This window comes from Eschrichtius robustus, chromosome 3, assembly GCF_028021215.1.
Source record: "Eschrichtius robustus isolate mEscRob2 chromosome 3, mEscRob2.pri, whole genome shotgun sequence".
NCBI classification, from domain to species: Eukaryota; Metazoa; Chordata; class Mammalia; order Artiodactyla; family Eschrichtiidae; genus Eschrichtius; species Eschrichtius robustus.
The window spans coordinates 170693663-170714732 of record NC_090826.1 but is presented as its reverse complement, the minus strand read 5'-3'; the positions used below and the strand labels follow the sequence as shown (position 1 = coordinate 170714732).

Here is a 21070-nt window from a genome sequence, read left to right as displayed (position 1 = left end):
ATATAAACTAGGGAGAAAATGATCCCTTAAAGATGAAAGTTATAAGGTAAAAGTGAGTTGTAATTCATTTCTCCCTGGACCCACAGTTTCTGTCAGAGCATACAGTCTCTGTTTAGCCAGCACTCACCCAGGACTCCTCACGGTGCCTCGGCTGTAAGCTGAGGCCATCACAACCCTATGGTTCCCTCCCCAGTAACTGAGACCCAATTATACCAACTCTGAGGCTCAGAATTTTTCAAATGATTGGAGTCTCCCCTTCAGTAAGGAGGCTAGAAGCAGGGCAAGTCATACAGGGATATAATTTAGGTACTGTGTTTGATAAGAAATTAGGAGCGTCTAAAACTCTTTGATTGGTCTCTTATCCTAGAATTTCCATCTCATTGCAATAAAAAAGAAATCCAAACAATGCTCCAGAAAAGGGACAATGCAGCTCTCATTTTGGCAAGTTCCACAAAAAATAACTTAAAAAAAATAACTGAACATCTATACAAATGGGTTCTTCCTTTTATCACACTTCCAAAATTATGTACAAACAGTAAACTCTAAAAAGTTTGTAAAAGTTACTTTTCAACAAAGAACACTATTTCTATGTTTCTATCCTGTTTTCAAAATAATGCCACTAATAAGGATGAGATCTGTATTTTTGTTTGCTCAAAAGACAAAGAGTTTAAGAAATTCAAAGATGGAAGGCATTTAAAGACTAACTGGCCCAAACCTCATTTCATAATAAAGATAGCAGAGTCTTAACGGCAGTTAAGAGACGTGCTCCGGGCCACACAATCAGTGTCAGAGCCCAAAGGAGGGCCCTGATCATCTTGGTGGGTACCTGCGACAGCTCTTTGAGAAGCCTGGCTCCCCTTGGGATTTGACTGTAGTCTCAGTCAATGAAAAGTCTTTCTCAAAAAGAACTTCCCTATTACTTATCACTATATACCAGGCTAATCTTTCTGTGGTTCTGTGAACCGACTTAGAGCCATGAAGAACCATACTTGAACATGGGAGCCAGCATACTCTTAAGGCATTCCTTTAAGCATTCCTTTAGGAATACTCTTCCCTCTCTTTTCTGTCTGTCCATCTCAAGTTCCAGCTCCTATCACAATGCCATCCTCCTCTGACTTCTACCGTCTTTCGAACTTATTGCAATGAAAACTCTTACTATTCTCTGTTTATGCTGGGATTGTGTTTCTCCCATGCTAGACTAGAAGCCTTCTACGCTTTCTATGACTCAACTCCACATGCAGCACAGCCCTAATGGCAAAAATGAGCAAATAATAGCGTTCCAATTTCTCCTTACTTGTAGTCACAAAGATACTTGAATAACCTAATATCTATTCTTGCACATGAAACTGTACGACAATGAGCAATTGATTCAAAGTTAGTATCCTAAGTAACGTATCCTTAAGTAATAGCATCTTTAGTTATGTTTTTCCTTAAGTAATATTACGATCTAACATTTCAAGATTCTGGCTGACATATCCATGGCACGTACAAGTTATATATAAAAAGGGACAGAGTACTACTCCCTTAGTTGGGCCTAGAACTCAATGTCAAATTATGATCGTGCTCTGTCTGCCACCAACCCAGCAAATGGACTACAAGTGATCCCAGAGCAAACATGAATTTTGCCACGTAAGTACTAACCAAGATAAAAGCACAAGAAACCGATATCACTTACAGAGAAGCAAATTCAGAGACACTACCCCACAATGACTAGTTACATCCCTAACCCTGCTGAGCCATCTCATAAATGTGCATTTTTAGTAACGTGAAACCAGAAGAAGCATCTTCACATGGATCAGCATTCTGGTTTCATCTCCTGATGATGGGGGGGAAAGAGGGTGAAAACCAATATCTTCTGTCATTCTTCACTGCATTTCCTTTTCTATGTCCTCTCTAACTCTCCATCTTTCCTTGTCACTGTGGGGCTAAAAGCAGATCCTCCTAGTCTGTCGTGGCAAAGCTGGACGCGTACAAGCAGGAGTTCCATACACCGAAAACAGGTTAGGAAACCCTCACGTGATTCTATTATACAGGCATACCTCAGAGATATTGTGGGTTTGGCTCCAGACCTCCACAATAAAGCAAATATCACAACAAAGTGAGTCACATGGATTTTTTGATTTCCCAGCACATACAAAAATTATGTTTACACTATCCTGTGGTCTATTAAGTGTGTAATAATAGCATTATGCCTTAAAAAAGTACATACTGTAATTTTAAAATACTTTATTGATAAAAAATGCCAACCATCATCTCAGCCTTCAGCAAGTCATAATCCTTTTGCTGGTGGAGGGTTTGAAATAGTTCAAGAATTGCCAAAATGTGACACAGAGACATGAAGTGGGCAAACGTTGTTGGAAAACGGCACCGATAATTTGTTTGAGGCAAGGTTACCACGAACCTTCAATTTGCAAAAAAAAAAAAAAAAAAGCTATATCTGCGAAGTGCAATGAAATGGGGTATGCTTGTAGTAGATTATGTTATGCTATACTATTATATCATATCATCATTAGGATTTTATGTGTCATAAAATTCTAGAGCTAAAGCTTTAGTCTTGCCGCTTGGGAATGATGCTAGCTTTTGTCACGAAATGCAAGGGTGCGTGCTCTGAATACGAGCTCGAGAGCTCTTCTGATCCACAGCCACAGTGGGGTGGGCGTGGGACAACCACCAGCTCCCGGTCACATGTAATTCCAAAGGCACAACATTCAGTGTATCAGGTTCAATAAGATAAAAAGCCGCTAACGACACAACTAAAAACAAGTGATATCCTTAAAATTATACACAGTGGTAGATTTTTGTTATTTCTCCATGGGTTTAGCTATTTTGCCCCAAGCAGTGTAAATGTTATCAGAAAAGCATAAAGCAAATTTAAAAATTGACAACAACTGGCAGTAGAGGTGGGAGAAGAAGTCTTACATAAATCAAATTTCTTTCAATAAGTCCTCAAAAAAGAAAAAAAAAAAATCCCTTGGTACATCTGGATGATACATCAAAAATCAACACGCTCTATACAAAGACAAACAAAGAATAAAAGGATGGGAAAGTACATGTCCTAAATTGTTCTATAATGTCTGCTACGTTGTAACCAAGCAATTTGGTAGAAATCAGGCCACAGTCACTTGAAATCTCCTCTCATGATAAGGAAATCCTTTGGCATCATCCTAAGCAGAGGACAGTGGGCCCATCAAGAAGTGTTTGCCCCAGATGTGTGTTTGCGTTTGGCCACCTAACTCAACAGGAATGAGACAGGAATGACGACAGTGATTTGGATGATGTACACAGTAACATCTGCCAAACACTTACTAAGTGCCAGACACTGTGTTAAATGCTTTACACATAAGTCTTACTTAATTCTCACTGTCACTCTATAAAGAAGGTTCTATTCCTACCCTCATTTTGAGATGGAGAAAGAGAGACTGATCAAGGTAACTTCCCCACATCACACAGACGGAGCAGGGATTTGGACACAGGCATCTGGACACAGGCACTGGGGTTCAATTGCCTGGGCAACCTCTGTGCTGCTTCCACACTGCACTGCCCTGGGAAGCTGGGCCCCCCTATAAGGAAAACTGCCACAGCGCCTTTAACTCTGCTCTGCTGCTGTGTGTTCAGAATGAAGGGGGTGACAAGAAGCTCTACTCTGCTTCTAGACTAAAAGACGAGTGCCCCTCAATGATTAAAAAAGTAAACGGAGGAAAGAGGGCTGTAAAGGCCTAGGAAGAATGTGCCAGGAAGTCTCAGCACACATTCGTTGGCCAATAAGATGCAAGCTCATCACTGTTTTCTACCATAAGGGCATCTGCCTACCAATGAGATTTTTCTGAAAACTTCCCACACAATAATGGGGCCCACAGCCATGAACAATACTCCCCTGAAGATAATGATCCTAAAATAATGCCATCCTCTGACAAGGTAGTTAATTTCCGCAGCGAGGCATGATATTAACAAAAACAAAAACAGCATCACCAGGGACTACCATGGCTTTCCACAAAAGCCAGCACGTACCCAGTTACTAAAGGTAACATTAAACACATCCATTAGCCTTAAAACACAGCTCCTGTTTCGGGGTGGGAAGAGAGAATGTATAATTTTATTTTAGTGTGGCCTAAACTTCAAGGATTTTTCTTTGCCTTGAGACTAGTAACATTTTTTCTCAATCTGCACAAATACATATGTTCCCATATTTCTTCCCTCTTGCCTCTCCCTCCCCTGATTCACTTTGTTATATAGCAGAAACTAACGCACCATTGTAAAGCAATTATACTCCAATAAAGATGTTAAAAAAAAAAAAATCTGCACAAATAACGGAAGCCACTGATGTGGGTTATGAAAAGGAGTCTTTTCTAAACACTAGGGCTGTAACAAATATATATTTTAAAAATTTATTTCTTTTGATTTTAAGCCCACAAATTTGTCAAACGATTAGTCTTTCACAACGCAGCAGATGGTAAAACTTCAGTAATTTAATCAGTCTTTCAATTATAGCTGGCCACCATAGGGGCTGGTAAATTATCACTCTGTAAACACAGTGGCACATGTTCTCTGGTGTATCAGCTACTGTGATGACTAGAGAACCACTGAAGTAGCCCACAGTAATTTTTCAAAGCTTTCAATTTTAGTTAATAAGTCCGTCATTTGCAATTTTTACTGTCACTGTCATCGTGCTGACTTTCACAGGCATGTACACATAACAGTGGTGCCAGCAAAATCCAGTATAAATAAGGGTCTGTCAGCATATTCACTGTAATTCTCAGTAGTTTACCTACCTAAATCAAAGAAATAAACTAGTCAGCTACACTTTCTAAACAAAGAGACATAAGTGCTTCAGCAATTTTGAAACACAAAAAAGTAAATAACGCCATGTAAGTTTTCCTTTTTTCTAGTCTATTAGCATATATAATACCCAATGCTTCTCAAACGTTTTTTTAGGTAGCAAGACTTTTTATTCCCGAACAAAATTTTATACAATATCTTAATATATGATACAGATAAAAGCAGAAATGAGAACGCTACCTAGCACCTTTGCAGAGCCCTAGAGCTTTCTCTAACATAGCATGAAAAGTACTGGTCCCGGCCATTTTCCAGATCGGGGACTAAAATTCTCAAATGAAAGATCTTACGGTCTTGTCAAAATTAAAATGAGGCAAGGCAAGACCTCTAAATCTGGTTACAAGTTTGATTACAGATAACCCAAAGAAAAAAAAAATTACAAACACAATTAGTCACAAAAACCTCCGACTTCAATCTCAATTTTTAAAATTACTGTTCTTCTTAACCTTAGAGGAAGTTAATGATAATTCAGTAACTCTTACAGTTTTATTTCAACTGTCAATTCAAGTAGGATTAATTCTATTATTTATTTTTTAATTATATATATAGTGTGACCCCATTTTTAGAGAATTTTCTGTGTGGCCCATTCATCCAACCACTCAACCAAATATGCCTACATTTATAACCTCTTAAAGTTAATAATGATGATTATCCTTAGGTGTTAGAAAGTTGATTATCTTACTCTTTTTATTTTTCTATAATACCTGAATTTTCCGTAATAAACGTGTCATTTTTACAAAACAAATTCATTACTCACAAAAAAATTCATTTCACAAATAATTACAATAAAACACCAAAACTAAAAAGCATACTTCTTTATTTTTGAAACAACTGTTTAATATTAAATACTAAATCTATGTGCTTCCTAGGCACCATGGGATATAAGAAAGTACCAAACAATTCCTGCTCAAAAACTTTACTGTCTAGTTGGACAAATAAGACTAATAAACAAGAATCAATTAGCACCCAATATAAATCAAAATAGAGCTAATAGTTAAATTAAATGCTATGGACCTTAAATTGCTATTAGTGTCCACACACACACACACACGATAACAGTACACATTCCTAAAAAATATTTGAGTGAAAAGCTTGAAAAGATGACAAACCTCACTCATAAATTTAAAAGTACAAATTAAAACACTGAAATGGCATTTCACACCATTCTGATTTTGCAAAGATTAAAGTTTGATAATCTACTAGGGGCAAACAATTTCAAGAAGTACCTGAGAAAAGCAGGCCTCTGTAAGAAAACACATCCATCTCTCATAGTTTTGAGTTTCCCAGTATTGATAAAAATATGGGTACAGAGAAATATTTCATTTTTTACAAAATAAATAGAGCACAATGGTAAAAAGCAATTACCTCGGAGATGTTTTCATTTCTGTGACACAGAGAGTAGAAGGAGGCACTCTCACATACTGTGTTTGGAATACACACTGGGGCAGGCTTTTGGAAGCACCCTTCAACAATTTTTATTAAAATTTGAAATATGTACACTTTTTAACCTTAGCAATTCCACTTTTAGTTATTTATTCTAAAGGAAAAATAAGAATGGCTAACATTTATTGAGCACATACTATGTATGTTCCAGGTACTATTCTAAGCACGTCTCATTTCATCCTCTTAATAAACCTATGATTTTAATCCTATAACTAATAATTCTATTAGTCTCACTTTAGGAATGACGTAACTGGACTGAGAGAAGTTAGGTAACTTGCCCAAGGTTTAACAGTCACTGAGTGGCAGAGTTGGGATAGAAATTCAGGCAGTCTGACTTTCATTCATGACACTACACACATGTGTAACCAAAGATGCATAGTAGATATAAAGATGATTACAGCATCGCCTGTGACAGAAAACAGAAAAGAAAAAGAACAAACAAAAACAAAATGTCCCTCAACAGGGGTGTGGCTAAATAAATCATCGTATATCTATACAATGAAACAGTTAGTATTCCTTTACAAGAACTAGATGATTTATATATGCAGACACAGAAAAACCTCCGTTGTTACATTAAATGGAAAAGCCAAGAGGTAGAACAATAAGTAAAAATGAAGTCTACATGGACTTCCAGGTAAAGAGAGAATTAAACAGATCAATTTTACTCTCACTTTCCCCAGCACTCTCAACCCCACTAAAAACAACAGTAGAAGAGTTTGTTTCAAGTACAGACAAAAAGAAGGAGAGGAGAAAAGCCACTAAAATTTGAGAGCTAGAAAGCAGATGGACAGGTGGTAACTGATTTTACAGTCCCTGGAAAACTAACTCCCACTAAACTGGTGGCGAGGAAAGCTGAGAAGCAACCCCAGCTGCACTGCAAGATTGCCAGTAGGCTTAGGAGTTGGTGCCAGCTCCCCCTGGGAGTGAGGGCAAAGATGCGGCTAAAGTCAGGAGGCTTGGTTGAAAGTAGGTCCCCAGATCCCTTCCCCCACCCCACACAGTCAGCCACTGTCCCTCCCTCGCTGGCAGAAGACCAGAGGCCCATCACCAAGCCAAAACCAACTCACAGAGCCACCCTGCAGGAATGCCTGAGGAGTCCAGACTTGAACTAAAATTAACAACTATCAACAAGAGCAAGGAAAAGAGGTGACTGACTACATAGTGAGACTAAAAATAGGTCACTCTTAAATAGTTAGGCAAAAACAGTGCCACCAAGACTGAGCCCGGATACTGGCTGGTCTGTGGCCAAAGGCCGGGGAACAGCTTACACTCACCTTTGCTGGCTGGCAAACAATCCTTTAACTGCACTTTTCACACTAGCAAATCACTCCACCGGTATCTACCAAAACCAAACGCATGGCCATAAAGATCAAAGGGTTTTTTTCCCCCCTCTTCTACTTTTTTTCATTTATTAAATAACTTTATCTTTTTTTAAATTGAGGTAGAGCTGATTTACAAGATCAAAAGTTCTGAGGCCCCCAAAAGAGGCCAAGAAATTTTAGAGAACAAAAAGGGGTAAAGGCAGGAAGAAAAGCTGGGAGGGTTATACTGAAAGCCACGGGCGAGACCAAGATTTCTGAACTCCAGCACGACTAACATTTTGGGCGGACAATCCTTTGTTTGAAGGGTTGTCCTGTGCATTGTAAAACGTTTCACAGCATCCCTCCCTGGCCTCTACCCACTTAGATGTACCTTCCCCCAAGTTGTGACAGACAAAAATGTCTCCAGACATTGCCAAATGCCCCCTAAGGGGCAAAATCACCCCCAGTTGAGAAGCACTAGGCTAAACCCAGCTTGTGTAAATGTGGAGAGGAAAGTCACTGGCAAAATGAGTGTTTCTAACAGTCCAAGGTCCAAAGTCCTGATGAGAGCCCACCTGAGGAAAGAGACCCTCTGCGGCCACCATCCCCTCACAGGAGGAGGGCCTCGGGCGTATCCTTAGCATAATGTGGGTGCTCTCCTTCTGCCTCTGGCCAATCCACTGCTTATGTCTCTTGCGTGGTAGATGGCACCACAGTCTAAGGACACTAAAATAAGGCAAAATATTTTCCAGCATTACCCCAGATCATTAATGCTCTAAGAGTCTCTAATCAGGTCATGCTGTCTCCTATTTCTCAGCCTGTAAACAAACATTTCTCTGGGGCCTCTATCTGACCAGCATGCTTTTTTCATTCCCTGTTAATCTGCTAAATCATTAGTGCCTCCATAAACTGCATTATATCACCTTCTGTAAAACAGATGGAACACATTCCTAAGGTGTCTCTTAAGTGGAAAATTTCCATGCTGCCTACCTTAACTGAGGACCTTAACCCAGGACCTTCTGTGCTTCCTGTTCCAGAAACCGCTGTCAAGCAAATCCTTGATTCTATACTTCCAACCCTTTGGTCTTAATACACCAATGAAGGAAAGCTCATTAAATCTGCCTTGCCAGTTAAAATTAAATTAAACCCTATCAAGCTTCTTCCCAAACCGCCTAGATTCCCATTACAGCATGAGGCTGAGCAAAATACCACTTCTTTCCCAAAGCAAAAAAATTATAACCCCAACTAAAAGCCCTTACAACACTGTAAAAACTACTATTTACTATTTGTTATAGGATCATTAATAGGTAGATGTTGTAGTACAACAACCTTCTTTTCCCATTTCCCCCAGCCAGGTCCCATTTGTCATGATGTCAGCTTAAAATATAGTACAGAGGCAGATCTTTGTTTTGCCTTTTCTTCCATCTTGAAAGCCTATTCTGTTTGCCTTTCAATCCTTTCGTGTATTTACTCACGGGCAAGGAGGAATTCCTTAACCTTATTCATTGCACTTGTACACATAAAAGTTACGCCTGACATGGATCCATTATTTTGGGCATTGTTATGGACTGAATTGTATCCTGCACCCAAAATTCACATGTTGAAACCCTAACCCTCCAATGTGACTGTATCTGAAGATGGGGCCTTTAAGGAGGTTAATTAGGATTAAAAGAGGTCATAAGGGCACAGCCCTCTGTTAGACTGGTATCCTTCTAAGAAGAGAAAGGGACACCAGAACCGGCTCTCTGTCTTCATGCACAGGTGAAAGGCCAGGTGAGGACACGGCAAGAATGCAGCCATCTGCAAGCCAGGAAGAGGAGTCTCACCAGAAACCAACCCTGATGCCACCTTGATCTTGGGCTTCCAGCTTCCAGGATGGTGAGAAAATAAATTTCTGTTGTTTAAGCCACCCAGTCTGTGGTATTCTGTTATGGCAGCCAAGCAGACTAACACAGGTATGAAATATCTATAGGAGAAGGACGTTTGTCCTTTTCTATAAGAGAGGCCATCCTTAAAGTTCCAAAGCCTACCAGTGTCACAGACGCTTGCTTTCTTGGACGTGGCTGGCTACTGCTGATAACAGATACTAGAATATGCTTTCTTCCCTAAGCCCTCATTATAGCTGACACCCCAGAATCGAAATGAAAGAGGCTTTCTCCTTCCTTAGAAAAGCCTTATCCAGACCCCTAGTACTAAATCTCTATGATTACAAAAGCCCTATACTCTCTTCTGCCGTAAAAATAAGAAACTACTCTCAAAGAGCTGACAGACTTCTGGAGATAAAAAGCACCCTGAAGTTTTTACAGTTGTTCGCTGGACTCAGTAGCAGCGAGTTGGCCTTCAGGTCGGCATTCGGTGGCAGTGGCTACTGCACTTTCCTCTTAGGTACCCTTCTCTGTGGTTCACCAACACACCACTGCAGCCCGCCTAAACAGACCAGAACACAACATGTCTCTAATGCCAGACTAATGAAGAGTGAAAGCCTACTTTCTTCTGCTGGTCACAGTAACCACCACCCAATGGCAATTGATGGAGGAGCCTATCATTGTTTTGACAGTTACAGCACCCTGACACAACCGTAAAGTGACCTTAAGACAGTCCACTTTTCCCAGTCCTGGTCTCTCTCGTCTTTAACGTGGACAAGGCCTGCCAGGTGGGCTCTGAGGGAAGGCAGGTTTTGAGTCTGCTGTCTGTGCATGACAAGAGAGAGTCGAAGTTCCCTCTCCATGCCGACTAGGTGGCTACACCTATTAACCTTGACTAGAGCATGTACTTCTGCATTTCACACATCTGCCAAAAGTTAACTCTGATTCTTGCCATGCCTCTGGAGCTGGCTGTGCCTTTGGACTTGTTCATCACCATAGCTGGTAGTAGAAATAACAGAAATCTTTTGCCTCAGCTTAGTAAAATTTCTAATAGTCCTGGTGTAAAACATGTTTCTCAGCAAAACTTCATAATGATCCTATACATGGAAAGTTCTGGATGATGCTGCAGTGTAAGGCAGAGGTCATATCCTTTTCCCTGGCCACAGTGCCATTTATGTTCTCACCCACCAAACAGGCTCCCTTGGCAAAGATGTTGTCTTGTTTTGAGGACAGGATCCAAATTCAAAGAAGCTCTCTTAAGCACTGCAGGATGACTTTAACATCTGAATAACTTCTGAACCTCAATGTCCTGGCCCACTTCTGTTGTCTTCCAAATACCCTCACCATGTACAAAAGACTGTGACAGGGTAAAGAGTTCAAACAGTTAGGAATGATTGCTACACCCAAAATTGTTGTCAACGAGGCCTAACAATACTGTTTCACTTGCTGCATTTGCCAAATCCACAGTGTGAGCAAATCTATCAAGACAAACAGAACAACAAGCCTCCCTCATCCCTGAGGGCCACTTGTAAATATTCAAATTTTATCCGAATGAAAAAATACTCCACATGTAAGTAATTTCATGTGTTTTCAGAATGAGTAGAAGCATACTTCAGCTTTTAACTGAAAGAGTTAAGATATGTCATCCCGAGATTTAGGATCTGCTTGCCAATAAAGAGAAGACAACATACTTTACAGGTCAGATTTAAAGGAGGCCTGATAACACTTACACATTCTAACTAGGCTATCATTGCCCACGTCACCCAGAATCAGCTGAAACAGTGGAACATCAAAATGAAATACTGTAAAATAAACCAACCCATGACCTCTATGAGTATGAGAGGCAACCTATTCCACAAAGCAGCCAAGGTGAGCTTTAAAAACCAGAAATCAGATAGTGCAGTTTCTGATCACATGTAGACTAAACTTCAAATTCACAAAGCTCTACACCAGGCCTGCCTGATTCTCCGACCCCAGCTTGCAGCAGCAATCATTTTCTCCTGTGTTGGGTTATACGCCATGAGGGACCGTGAGCTTAGGGAAGGCACACTGTTAGCTGAGCCAAAAAGCAGCTCTGTGGCATGCTATCAGTAAACCCACCCCCTTAATATTTTCAGGGGAGATGTAGCAGACATTTGTAAGTAAAACTAGCCTCACACACAAATCCCCAACTGCGTCATTCACAAGTAAAAATCCATTCCAGATAGAACCAACTATGTACCAATGGACTGTTTAAGACGAGGGCCTCTGGGCTTGTAAATAAGTACCATAACTCGGCACCAGCACTATTTTATACATTTAATAACAACTGTCCCAGCAGAAGCTCCTCTGAGATGACAAAGGCATGTGTAACGTCTGTGAGGTTTATTCCAGAAAACCTCCAACTTACTTGGGAGTTCGTCCTATTACTCACAATAGTCACTTAGCTATATGATTCCAGAAAACAAATACTAAAAGTAACTGTGAGGTTGCTGCCACTTACACTATCCCTTTCTGAGAAATTCTCAAAGCACATGCCCTCCTGAGAGGTTTACTCACATGGCATCCCGCAGAGGCTCCAACCCTTTCAATACTTATCCCTCCCATCCAACACCCTCGGCACCTCCCCATTCCTGCCATAGCTCACTGACTGCTGATGGATGCCTGACCAGAGGGCGGCGCTACCAGGTTGGCCGATGTCCCGTGCAGTGACCTGGTATAAATCTAAGTCCCCTGCTCCCAAATATCCTACACTGGAAGGTGGTGAACAGATTCAGTAAAATCCTCACATGAGCTCTGAGGGTGATACAAAAACAAGAAAGAATCTAAGACAACCACAAACAAAAGACAGAAGTAGAAGCTGTGAAAGTCTAAATCACGAGTAAGCAGAAGCCAGTCAGTCTTAGAAAAAGCAGACACAGAGTATAAGTGAGTCTCCATATTGACACGGGACTAGAGCAGAAAGAGACAAGGTGTTTGTTTGCCGAGGTGATGGGACAACCAAGGTCCCTGAGCTGCATTACACCCTATTCAATACATCCCAATCCTCCTTGAGGTCTTCGGAAATGGTCTCCTGTCCTTCATCTCCCCTTGGAGCTTCGTTGTAACTCTACAGGAACTTAGTACGCTCTGCCGCTCATGACATGACACTCTTTCATTTCTCCTCCAGATCTGTCTTCCCCAACTCAATAAATGACACACCGTCCATCCAGTAGCTCAAGCCAAGTATCTGGGAGGTGTGTTAAAAGACTTTTTATTATGGATATTTTCAAAGATTGACAAAAAGAATGGTACCTATTACTCAGCTTTAGGGAGTATCAACGTCTTATTATGTTTAATCTACTCCACACCATACCCCAGATCAAAGAAGTCAGTTCTGGCTTCTTCTTTTCCCCCTCATCCCTCACAAGCAGTTCATAGGAAAGTCTTAGCATTATCTCTCAAACTTATCCTGAATCTACCAATTGCTCATTTTTCACTAATACCACCTTAATGCAAGCCACCATCATTTCTCAACTGAACTACTCTAACAGCCTCGTAATTGGTCTCCCCTGCTTCCACTTTTGCTCCCTGCTTCAATCTATTCCAAACAGCAGCCAAGATGAACTTTAACAATGAGAAATCAGATCGGTGTGGTTTCCTATGGCATTTAGAATAAACTCCAAATTTGCAAAGCCTTCCATCACCTTCTTGCTTCTCTAACCCCATCTTGTAGCCATCTCCATCCTGCCAAGCCACACTGGCCTTCTCTGCATTCCTTCAAACTCCAAGCCCATCCTGCCATAGGGCGTTTCCATGAGCTGTTGCCCTGGCCTGAGATGCTCTTCACCAGACCTGCACCTCGTTGACTGCCTGTCATCTTTCAAACCTCAGCCTAAATGTCACATCCTCCAAAAAGCCTTCCCAGACCACTCAATCTACAGTAGTCACATGATCACTTGCTATCACATCACCATTTGAATTCTCTGTGTAACTATTACCACCATTTGATACTTTTCATCTATCTTAAAAGAAATTTTTTTAAAAAATCTCTCCCCATTACAGTGTAAGCTGCTGGGCACAGGGATGCTAAGACCCATCCAGTATATAGGTTCATTCTTCTTTCTTAATAAAAAACCCTGACTTTGTTCAGCTGTCAACTCCTCCCCTGTGCAGCCGTGGGCCTCAGGAGAAGCTGAACCTTTTATCCTCCAGCTCCAGGAAATGATGTGATTGACTGATGAAAATCTCATATGTCTTGCTAGTGGCTAGTTCAGAAATGAGTTTTTGGCCCAATTCGAGCCAAGAAGATAAAAGGCAAGGAAAAGAGTCATGAAAAGCCCCGGCCTTTTTCTCCCTCTGGTCAGGAATGAAGAAACATATTGCCCCACCACACCTGTGAGAGGAACAAGCTTTAGGATGAAGTCAACATGGTATATGCAGAGTAGACAGAAGGAAAGAACCTGAGTCCTTGATGACATAGTTGAATTGCCTGATCAACCTAACGGGGAGTACATACTATCTCTGACTTCCTTTTATGCGAGCTAATGAATGTCCTTGTTATTTAAGCCAGTTTAGGTTAGATTTTCTATTACTTATAGATGAAAATACACTACCATATACAGGGACTTTGTCTCCCTTGCTCATTGCTATACTCCCAGCAACTAGAATATGGTGGGCACTTCACAAATCTATGTTGAATAAATAAGTGCAAGAGTCTAATAGAATAACTAATGAAGGGGAAAGAATCCTAAAACAACTATTCTCCATTTAGCCCACTTAGCTATAAAGTCATCAAATCCTTAAGAAGAGGCATCTACTTAAGTACTATTAAGTAAGCACAAAAATGTTCTTGACAAAGATTTTAAAATGTTAACCTAACACTGAAATATGTCACCATCATTACAAAAGGAAAATGCCGTTATCAAAAAGCATGCACCTGTTTACAAAGACTTACAGGTTCTTGGGGCTCTGTTTCTTCCCATGCTCCCCAACCATCATCTTCCCAGTTTGATTTACCTATTTTGAAAAAGATGAAAAGTGCTTACATGAAATATAGAGCTTAAAATATTTTAAAAACATTTCCTCTAAACATAATAGAATCAACCCCTGATATATAATAAATATTATATAAATATAATATTCATATTAAGGAAGAAAACAATGGTAAACTATACTAGATCAGGATTTTGCTCTATGTAATAATAACCGGGAAACATTTGACCTGAATTTCCAGATCTATGTAAAAGTGTGCAGGTTATTTGGACCTTAAGATACTGGACATCAAGTTTATTTACATTTAAATCAAACTGCAAATGTGATTTTAAAAGAATCTTAAAATGACAAATATTTGTTACTTAAGACATCAGACAAGTAAAGTATGCACAGTGACCAAAAACACACCTAAAATTCCACACAGATATCTTTAAAAGTGTTTTAATAAGACAAGGTATCAAAGATAAAGAAAACTGAATTTTGAAACCAGATAGGTCTACTATTCACCACCTTTTCCTGATACTCTATGATTTCTTATATGCGAGAACACCCTCTTGGAGTAAAATAAGATGTTCAACCAACATTGCAACAGGGAATTAAAAATCCCAAAATTGGTTTGGATAGTATGATCCCTTACAATGCTCGTGTTACTCATTTTTATATAATTATCTTTGAATTTATCTCACATCATATCAGAAAAGAAGGAATAAAACTATAATTTTTAAAGGAACTACTCTGAAACAAACAGTATACTTTATATGTATCACCTCAAATTAAATTAAAAAAAAAAAAGTTCCCCCAAAATGTCAAAAGAGCAGGCAGTTGCCTAATTATAAGTTTAGGCCCCAGAATCAAGATTACCTAGGTTCACAACCTGGATCCAGCACTTACCAGCTCTGTGACCTGGAGCAAGTTACCCTGTATCTATAAGTTTTAGTTCTCTTACCATAACATCATGGAAAACGACAGTACCTAGTGGGGTTGCTGCGAGCGTTTAAACCAGGCAGCACACTGAAGTCCTCAGCGCCTGACACGTGATAAGTTCTCAATGTTAGTCATCAGTATTTAGCTATCAAAATACTACAAAATATAAATAAAATACTGTATTTAAACCAGTCAGCTTCAAAATTCTGGGGGAAGAATCAACTTAAAAGATGGGACTGAACCTGTTATCTAGGATGCTGACGGCAGGAAGGAAGCAAATAGAACGTCCACTTACCTACGAGGTTTCAACAGTTGCTGAAGTCAATTACATATTAGATGATAAAAAATGTTACAGTCTGGTACTTGGAATCATTGCTCAGTTAGCTTTGTGGTAATATTCCCATCTTTGGCACTTAAACACCAAATAACTACTTTCTAATGTGCCAAGCACACTGCTAGCCATGTATTAAGTCCTAAAATAGTACTAATCATTTGATTAACACTTTACAACTTACAGAAGATTTCCGTATACACATCAATTAAACAATTTAACAAATGTCTGTTAAATACCACGTGCCAAACCCTGTAGGAGAAACACAGAGAAATACAAACATATGAACTCCTTTTCTTTAAAGAATTTGTGATCTAGTGTAGGAGAGAAACAAACATGTAACAGCCATGGTGAGTGCTGTTATCGACTACTATGGGAACTCAGATGAGGTAGTGAGAGAGATGAAAAAATACAGCGAGGAGTCATCTTCAAGTAAGTCTTTAAAAAGTGGCTAGGAACTTTTCAAAGGCAGAGGCAAAAAATGCCATTTTCAGATAGGGGTTCTCTCATAACAACTAACATTATTCAGCATTTCTATACGCTTAAATGCTTTATAGACACTAATTCACATACGCATGACAAGGATCCTTTATCACCCCCTTTTTACAATGAGAAATACAGATTACCTCGTTTACTTAACTCTACCAAGATGACAGAGGATTAAGTGTCGGAATGGGGTTTGAACTCAGGTCTGCCTGAATTCCAAAGCCCATGCTAGCAAGTATTCTGCTATACTTACTCCTACGGCTTATAAAGGATGAGATTCGGAAACAGTGGGGCTTGCAAATAAGGTCAAAAGCAAGATATTTATTATTTTAAAAGGGAAGTATTCCCTTGATATTCAGACCTGTACATTTTTTTTGTAACTTGGAAAGTTACAGTTTGCTCTTCGGCAATCTAATTCCGTTAGGCAATCTCTTTATTCTGCTAATTTTTCCACTGCACCAAAAACAACTGTCTTATTGTGGGCTGATGGCTACTAGGCCATCCCACTTATACACGTCTAGAAGATGCTCTGTCTCTCGTAAGAGAAGCAAAGACCTAGTAAAGCTTATCACTCTAAGGTCCACAATTCAATGTTAAAATTGCTATAAAAATATTTATCAAATTACCACAAATCTTTGGGAGACCATGCAGAATTTAAAGTACTTCATAAAGGTCAGCTACTCATTTATTTATTCATTCATTCATTCATTCAACACAGCACAGCATCTCTTCTGTGTTGGGCCCTGTGCTAATTAAGTGCTGGAGATACAAAAGCAAATAAACCTTCAAAGAGCTTAGTTTGTGCACATAACCTTGTTGAATGCTGTACAAAAGAAAACTATGAAAAATGTGTTATTTCTCTTCCATATTGGTATAAAAAGTACCTGACTCAATTCACAAATGACTCATAGGATCAAGAGAAGACAGCAGGAATTTGGATTTCCTGCCCCTGCAGAGACCCAGTTATCTCCTTACCGCGCAATTCAAAACAATCCAGGAAGAGAAAGACCTTGAGAAATACCTTCTTTTTACAAAATACTTGTGTTCATGACAGTTTACCCATTTCTCAATGCCTCTGACTGGGGAATTTCTATTAACAAGACAGAAAGAAAATTTAATCAGGCATCTCCCACTATCACAGGAATACATTTCCCAAAGAGGTCATAGTACAAACAGAGGTTAAAGGAAGGTGAAACAGAACTGACTCAGATCGGTTAAAGATGTTTCTGAAGGCTGGTCTAGAATTCTATTTATAATCCTGTAAGAAAATGCATTCCAAATTCTAGTCAACTTAAAAATGGGAAACATTAAAAAAAACAAAAACGGAAATATCTGCAAATTTGGTACTACCCTTGTGGCTATTTCTACTCAGTGCCAGTGCTATAAATTTTGCAGCCTCCTGACTTATGCTGAAAATCATTGGATACTGTTTTGCAGGCTGCTATTTGACAGCTATTATTGTCGACTGTTACAAAGTGTCAGAATCTCAGCACTTTACCAAGGTTATTTCTTATGCCCTCAAAATATGCAAGCAGATCAAGCACATTCTTTAAAAAAGAAAAAAAAAAGTTTATACTGAAAAAATAGCTGCTGAATGTCTGATAAAGTTGCCGTTCATGTACAGAATTTTATTCAGGCAGTCCTGAACTTTATTCAGTTCTATGAGGGATGGTATTCTTCAATCCACATCATCATCAGTGTATTTTAACTGATCATAGATCAAGGTTGCGGATGATCACAGCAACGTGTCTATCATTTGAGAACTATGCACAGTTTAATGTCAATACGGAGCATTTACTTTAAAACCTTAAGATCTATAAATTTCTATGTACTCATGAAGAAATAAAACTAATTTACTTTTTGTTATCCAATTATGATTGTCACTTAGAATAAATAGATCAAAATCTCCTATCGGCCAAGGTGATTTGAAAGTGCCAAGCTCTGGTATGACTTAAGAGGTAAGTCAGTTTAACAAAATGTACTATAGCGTATGGACACCAGGACATACAACTTCTTTAGGGTGGTCAGGGTCCAATGTAAACATTCCAAAGACCCCACAAATCACCAAATCACATAGGCACTGGCATTTACCCAGTTCACCTAATGAGCCAAGTGGCAATCACTTCAGTCAAAGGCTAGGCTATAAGTTATGGGGTAAATTTAAGCGTTTTTTTCCCCTCCATATATTAAATAAATAAGTAGCAACCATCCAGTCTCCAGAAAGCAATTCTTTAAATGACACTGTCATCAACTGCCTGTATCCTTTATTTTGCTGAAGTCCAATTCAGCAACACTGATCAGAATATTAAGAAAATGGCATCCATGTTCGTTGCCTTTGTAAAACCAGAGTTACAGTCGCTTCTGCAGATTCCCCTCTCTAGGTAGCCTTAAAATCTCTGCAAGGAAGAGACTAAAATAATGAATTGGGGATGACTGAAGTTTCAGGGTTGACCCCATCCTGAAAACGTGAGGCAGACCGTCCACGGATCACGCTCTGAGGAACGCTAGCCTCAAGGATAAATTTCAATGCCAATCCAATAATCTGATCGGAAATCTGCTTTTTTCCTTTGCCTGCCCTCACCCTTGTTTCTATTCTTTCACTTCAATTAGACTCTTCACTCACTGGTGGGCAGTCTTTAGCAGCAGTCTCCAATAAAAATATAATGCAAGCCACACATACCATTTTAAACTGACTAGTAGCCATAGTTTAAAAGTAGAAACAAGTGAAATTAATTTTAATAATACATTTTATCTAATATGATATAGCCAAAATATTATTTCAGTATGTAATCAATATTAAGTTAGTCATGAGATATTTTACATTGTTTTTTTTTTGGTCCTAAGACTTCAAGATCTGACACGTATTTTACACTTCGAGCACATCTCAATTTGGACCAGACGTGTTTCGAGTGCTCCACTGCACATGTGGCTCTTGGCTACAGACTGAGACAGCACAAGTCTAGAACAACTATTAGGTCTCTGGTATCAGGTTGCCCGGTTTGATACCCAGCTTTACCCCTGAAGAGTCATATGTCCTTGGGCGATTTAATCTCTTCCCTCTCAGCTTCCTCTTTAGCAAAATGGAGTTAATAACTGTATCTACTGATACAGCTACAAGAACAGTGCTTGGCACATATACACCCTTAATGGCTGTTAAAATGATTACTCTCCAAATACAGCATCCCCATTCCTCATTCCTACTCTCTGCCTTTGCCTATCCCATATTTGTCAACTAAAATGCATTCCCATTTGTCTCCAACTCTCCAAATCCGACTTCTCCTTCAGGACTCGGATTAATTCTTCATGACGTTTTCTCGAACCCACCAATGATCTTGTGAAACCATAGCATTTGATTATATTTTTCTTTCAGAACTTAATTATAAACTGCGTTGGGTCATTTATTGCATTGTTAACTTGTTTATCATAAATGTACATCTTGTCTATACAATTAACCATTAAGCCTTGGAGGACAGGGAATACGTATATTGTGTGTGCACATAAACTCTTACACACACACATATATAAGTATCTTCAAGGACACTATAAGTATGAAGTAAATATTTATATCCATTTAGAATATAAATAAAATGACCTTCTCACCCAAATGCTTCCCCATATATCCCTTTATAGGGATCAAAGCATCAAGATTTAAATTAATATATTTAAATACAGTAACCAAATCAAATGTTGATTCTAAACCTTTTACATTTCCAGAGAAATACAAAAACACTTTATGTTTTATAAATTGTATATACGCAGACTTTATATCCCAGATCAAAACCATCTTTCAAATAAGCTTTCTATATAAAATTATAAATATATATATTTTGATAATTCTCCATTCCATTCAATTTTAGGTAGTAAGAAAAAAATTAAAAAACAATTCTTAGCTTTAGTTTTGATTAAGAATAGGAAAAATAGAGTATTTTTGTTCGAATTCAAGTCTAAGTGGCAGAATTTGACTATGTAAAAAAAGATCCTCTAGAAATACAGTTCAAAATAGTTGGCCTGATATGGATTAATGGATCTTTTTATTTTATAAACACACACACATATACAATGTATATTTCAACATTTCAAAACAACACTGTGTCATTACTTTAAAAAGATCCTGCATCAATAAAGGAAAACCAACACATTCATTCAATTAAGTATGACTTTCAACCTAATTTTTTGGTAGGCTAGAAAAAAACAATTACAAAGAACCCTGAGTCCCCAGATAAATTACCATACCATTTTAAAGGCAAAAAAAAAAAAAAGAGAGAGAGAGAGAAAAGAACACGCACGTCCTTCTTGAATTCTGTCTGTATTCTATTATGCAAATATTCTTTTTGCCAATAGTGAATAAAACAGGTTATAACTAAAAACAGCTAAAAATAGCAAATATTGCCTATTGGAGACATCTAAAAATAGATCATGAGACTGCTTCCCTAGTCTTGTTACTTTAGTGCTATGACCATGTGCCAGATGTTTGCTCCTAAAGCAGTCATTTTACGACTACATTACATCAGGACAGCATCAGCTATAAGCAAAATATTTCAAAGGTTCATGTTTTAACTGGGCCTTCCCACCTCATTTCCTGTTCAACTTACTGAAAAAAAAGGCATTTCCAAGTCCAAGAGACAGTTCTGCTTAGTTTTGAATCTGTAACTTTTTTGGGGGGGAAGTGGGGAGCAAACCATTCTTGAGGGGTGAGTTTCCTTTAAACTCTATTCTTTTCACATTCTTAACCATTTTTCCTTAAAATTCACAGATAATCAAGGATTGCACTGAGGATTCAATTTAAGTCTTTCAAGAAGTTTGCCAGTTTAGATTATGTTGTTAGTCGACCTCATCTGCTGAAATTACCTTTCACTCTTATTTCATACCACACCTTGAATCATACTTGCTCTCTATATAAATAAAATTCCTAAGCTGATCTCCAACCAACTTAC

The 21070-nt window shown here is 38.8% G+C and overlaps 1 protein-coding gene across 1 annotated transcript in view; it reads right to left on the bottom strand.

Annotated features, from left to right (window-relative positions):
• RAB3GAP2 (RAB3 GTPase activating non-catalytic protein subunit 2) overlaps positions 1-21070 on the bottom strand; it is an 88213-nt gene that overhangs the window by 55250 nt on the left and 11893 nt on the right. The window contains exon 2 of the mRNA XM_068541801.1: positions 14358-14419. Coding sequence (XP_068397902.1) covers positions 14358-14419 — 62 coding nt within the window. The remainder of the gene's footprint in view (positions 1-14357; positions 14420-21070) is intronic.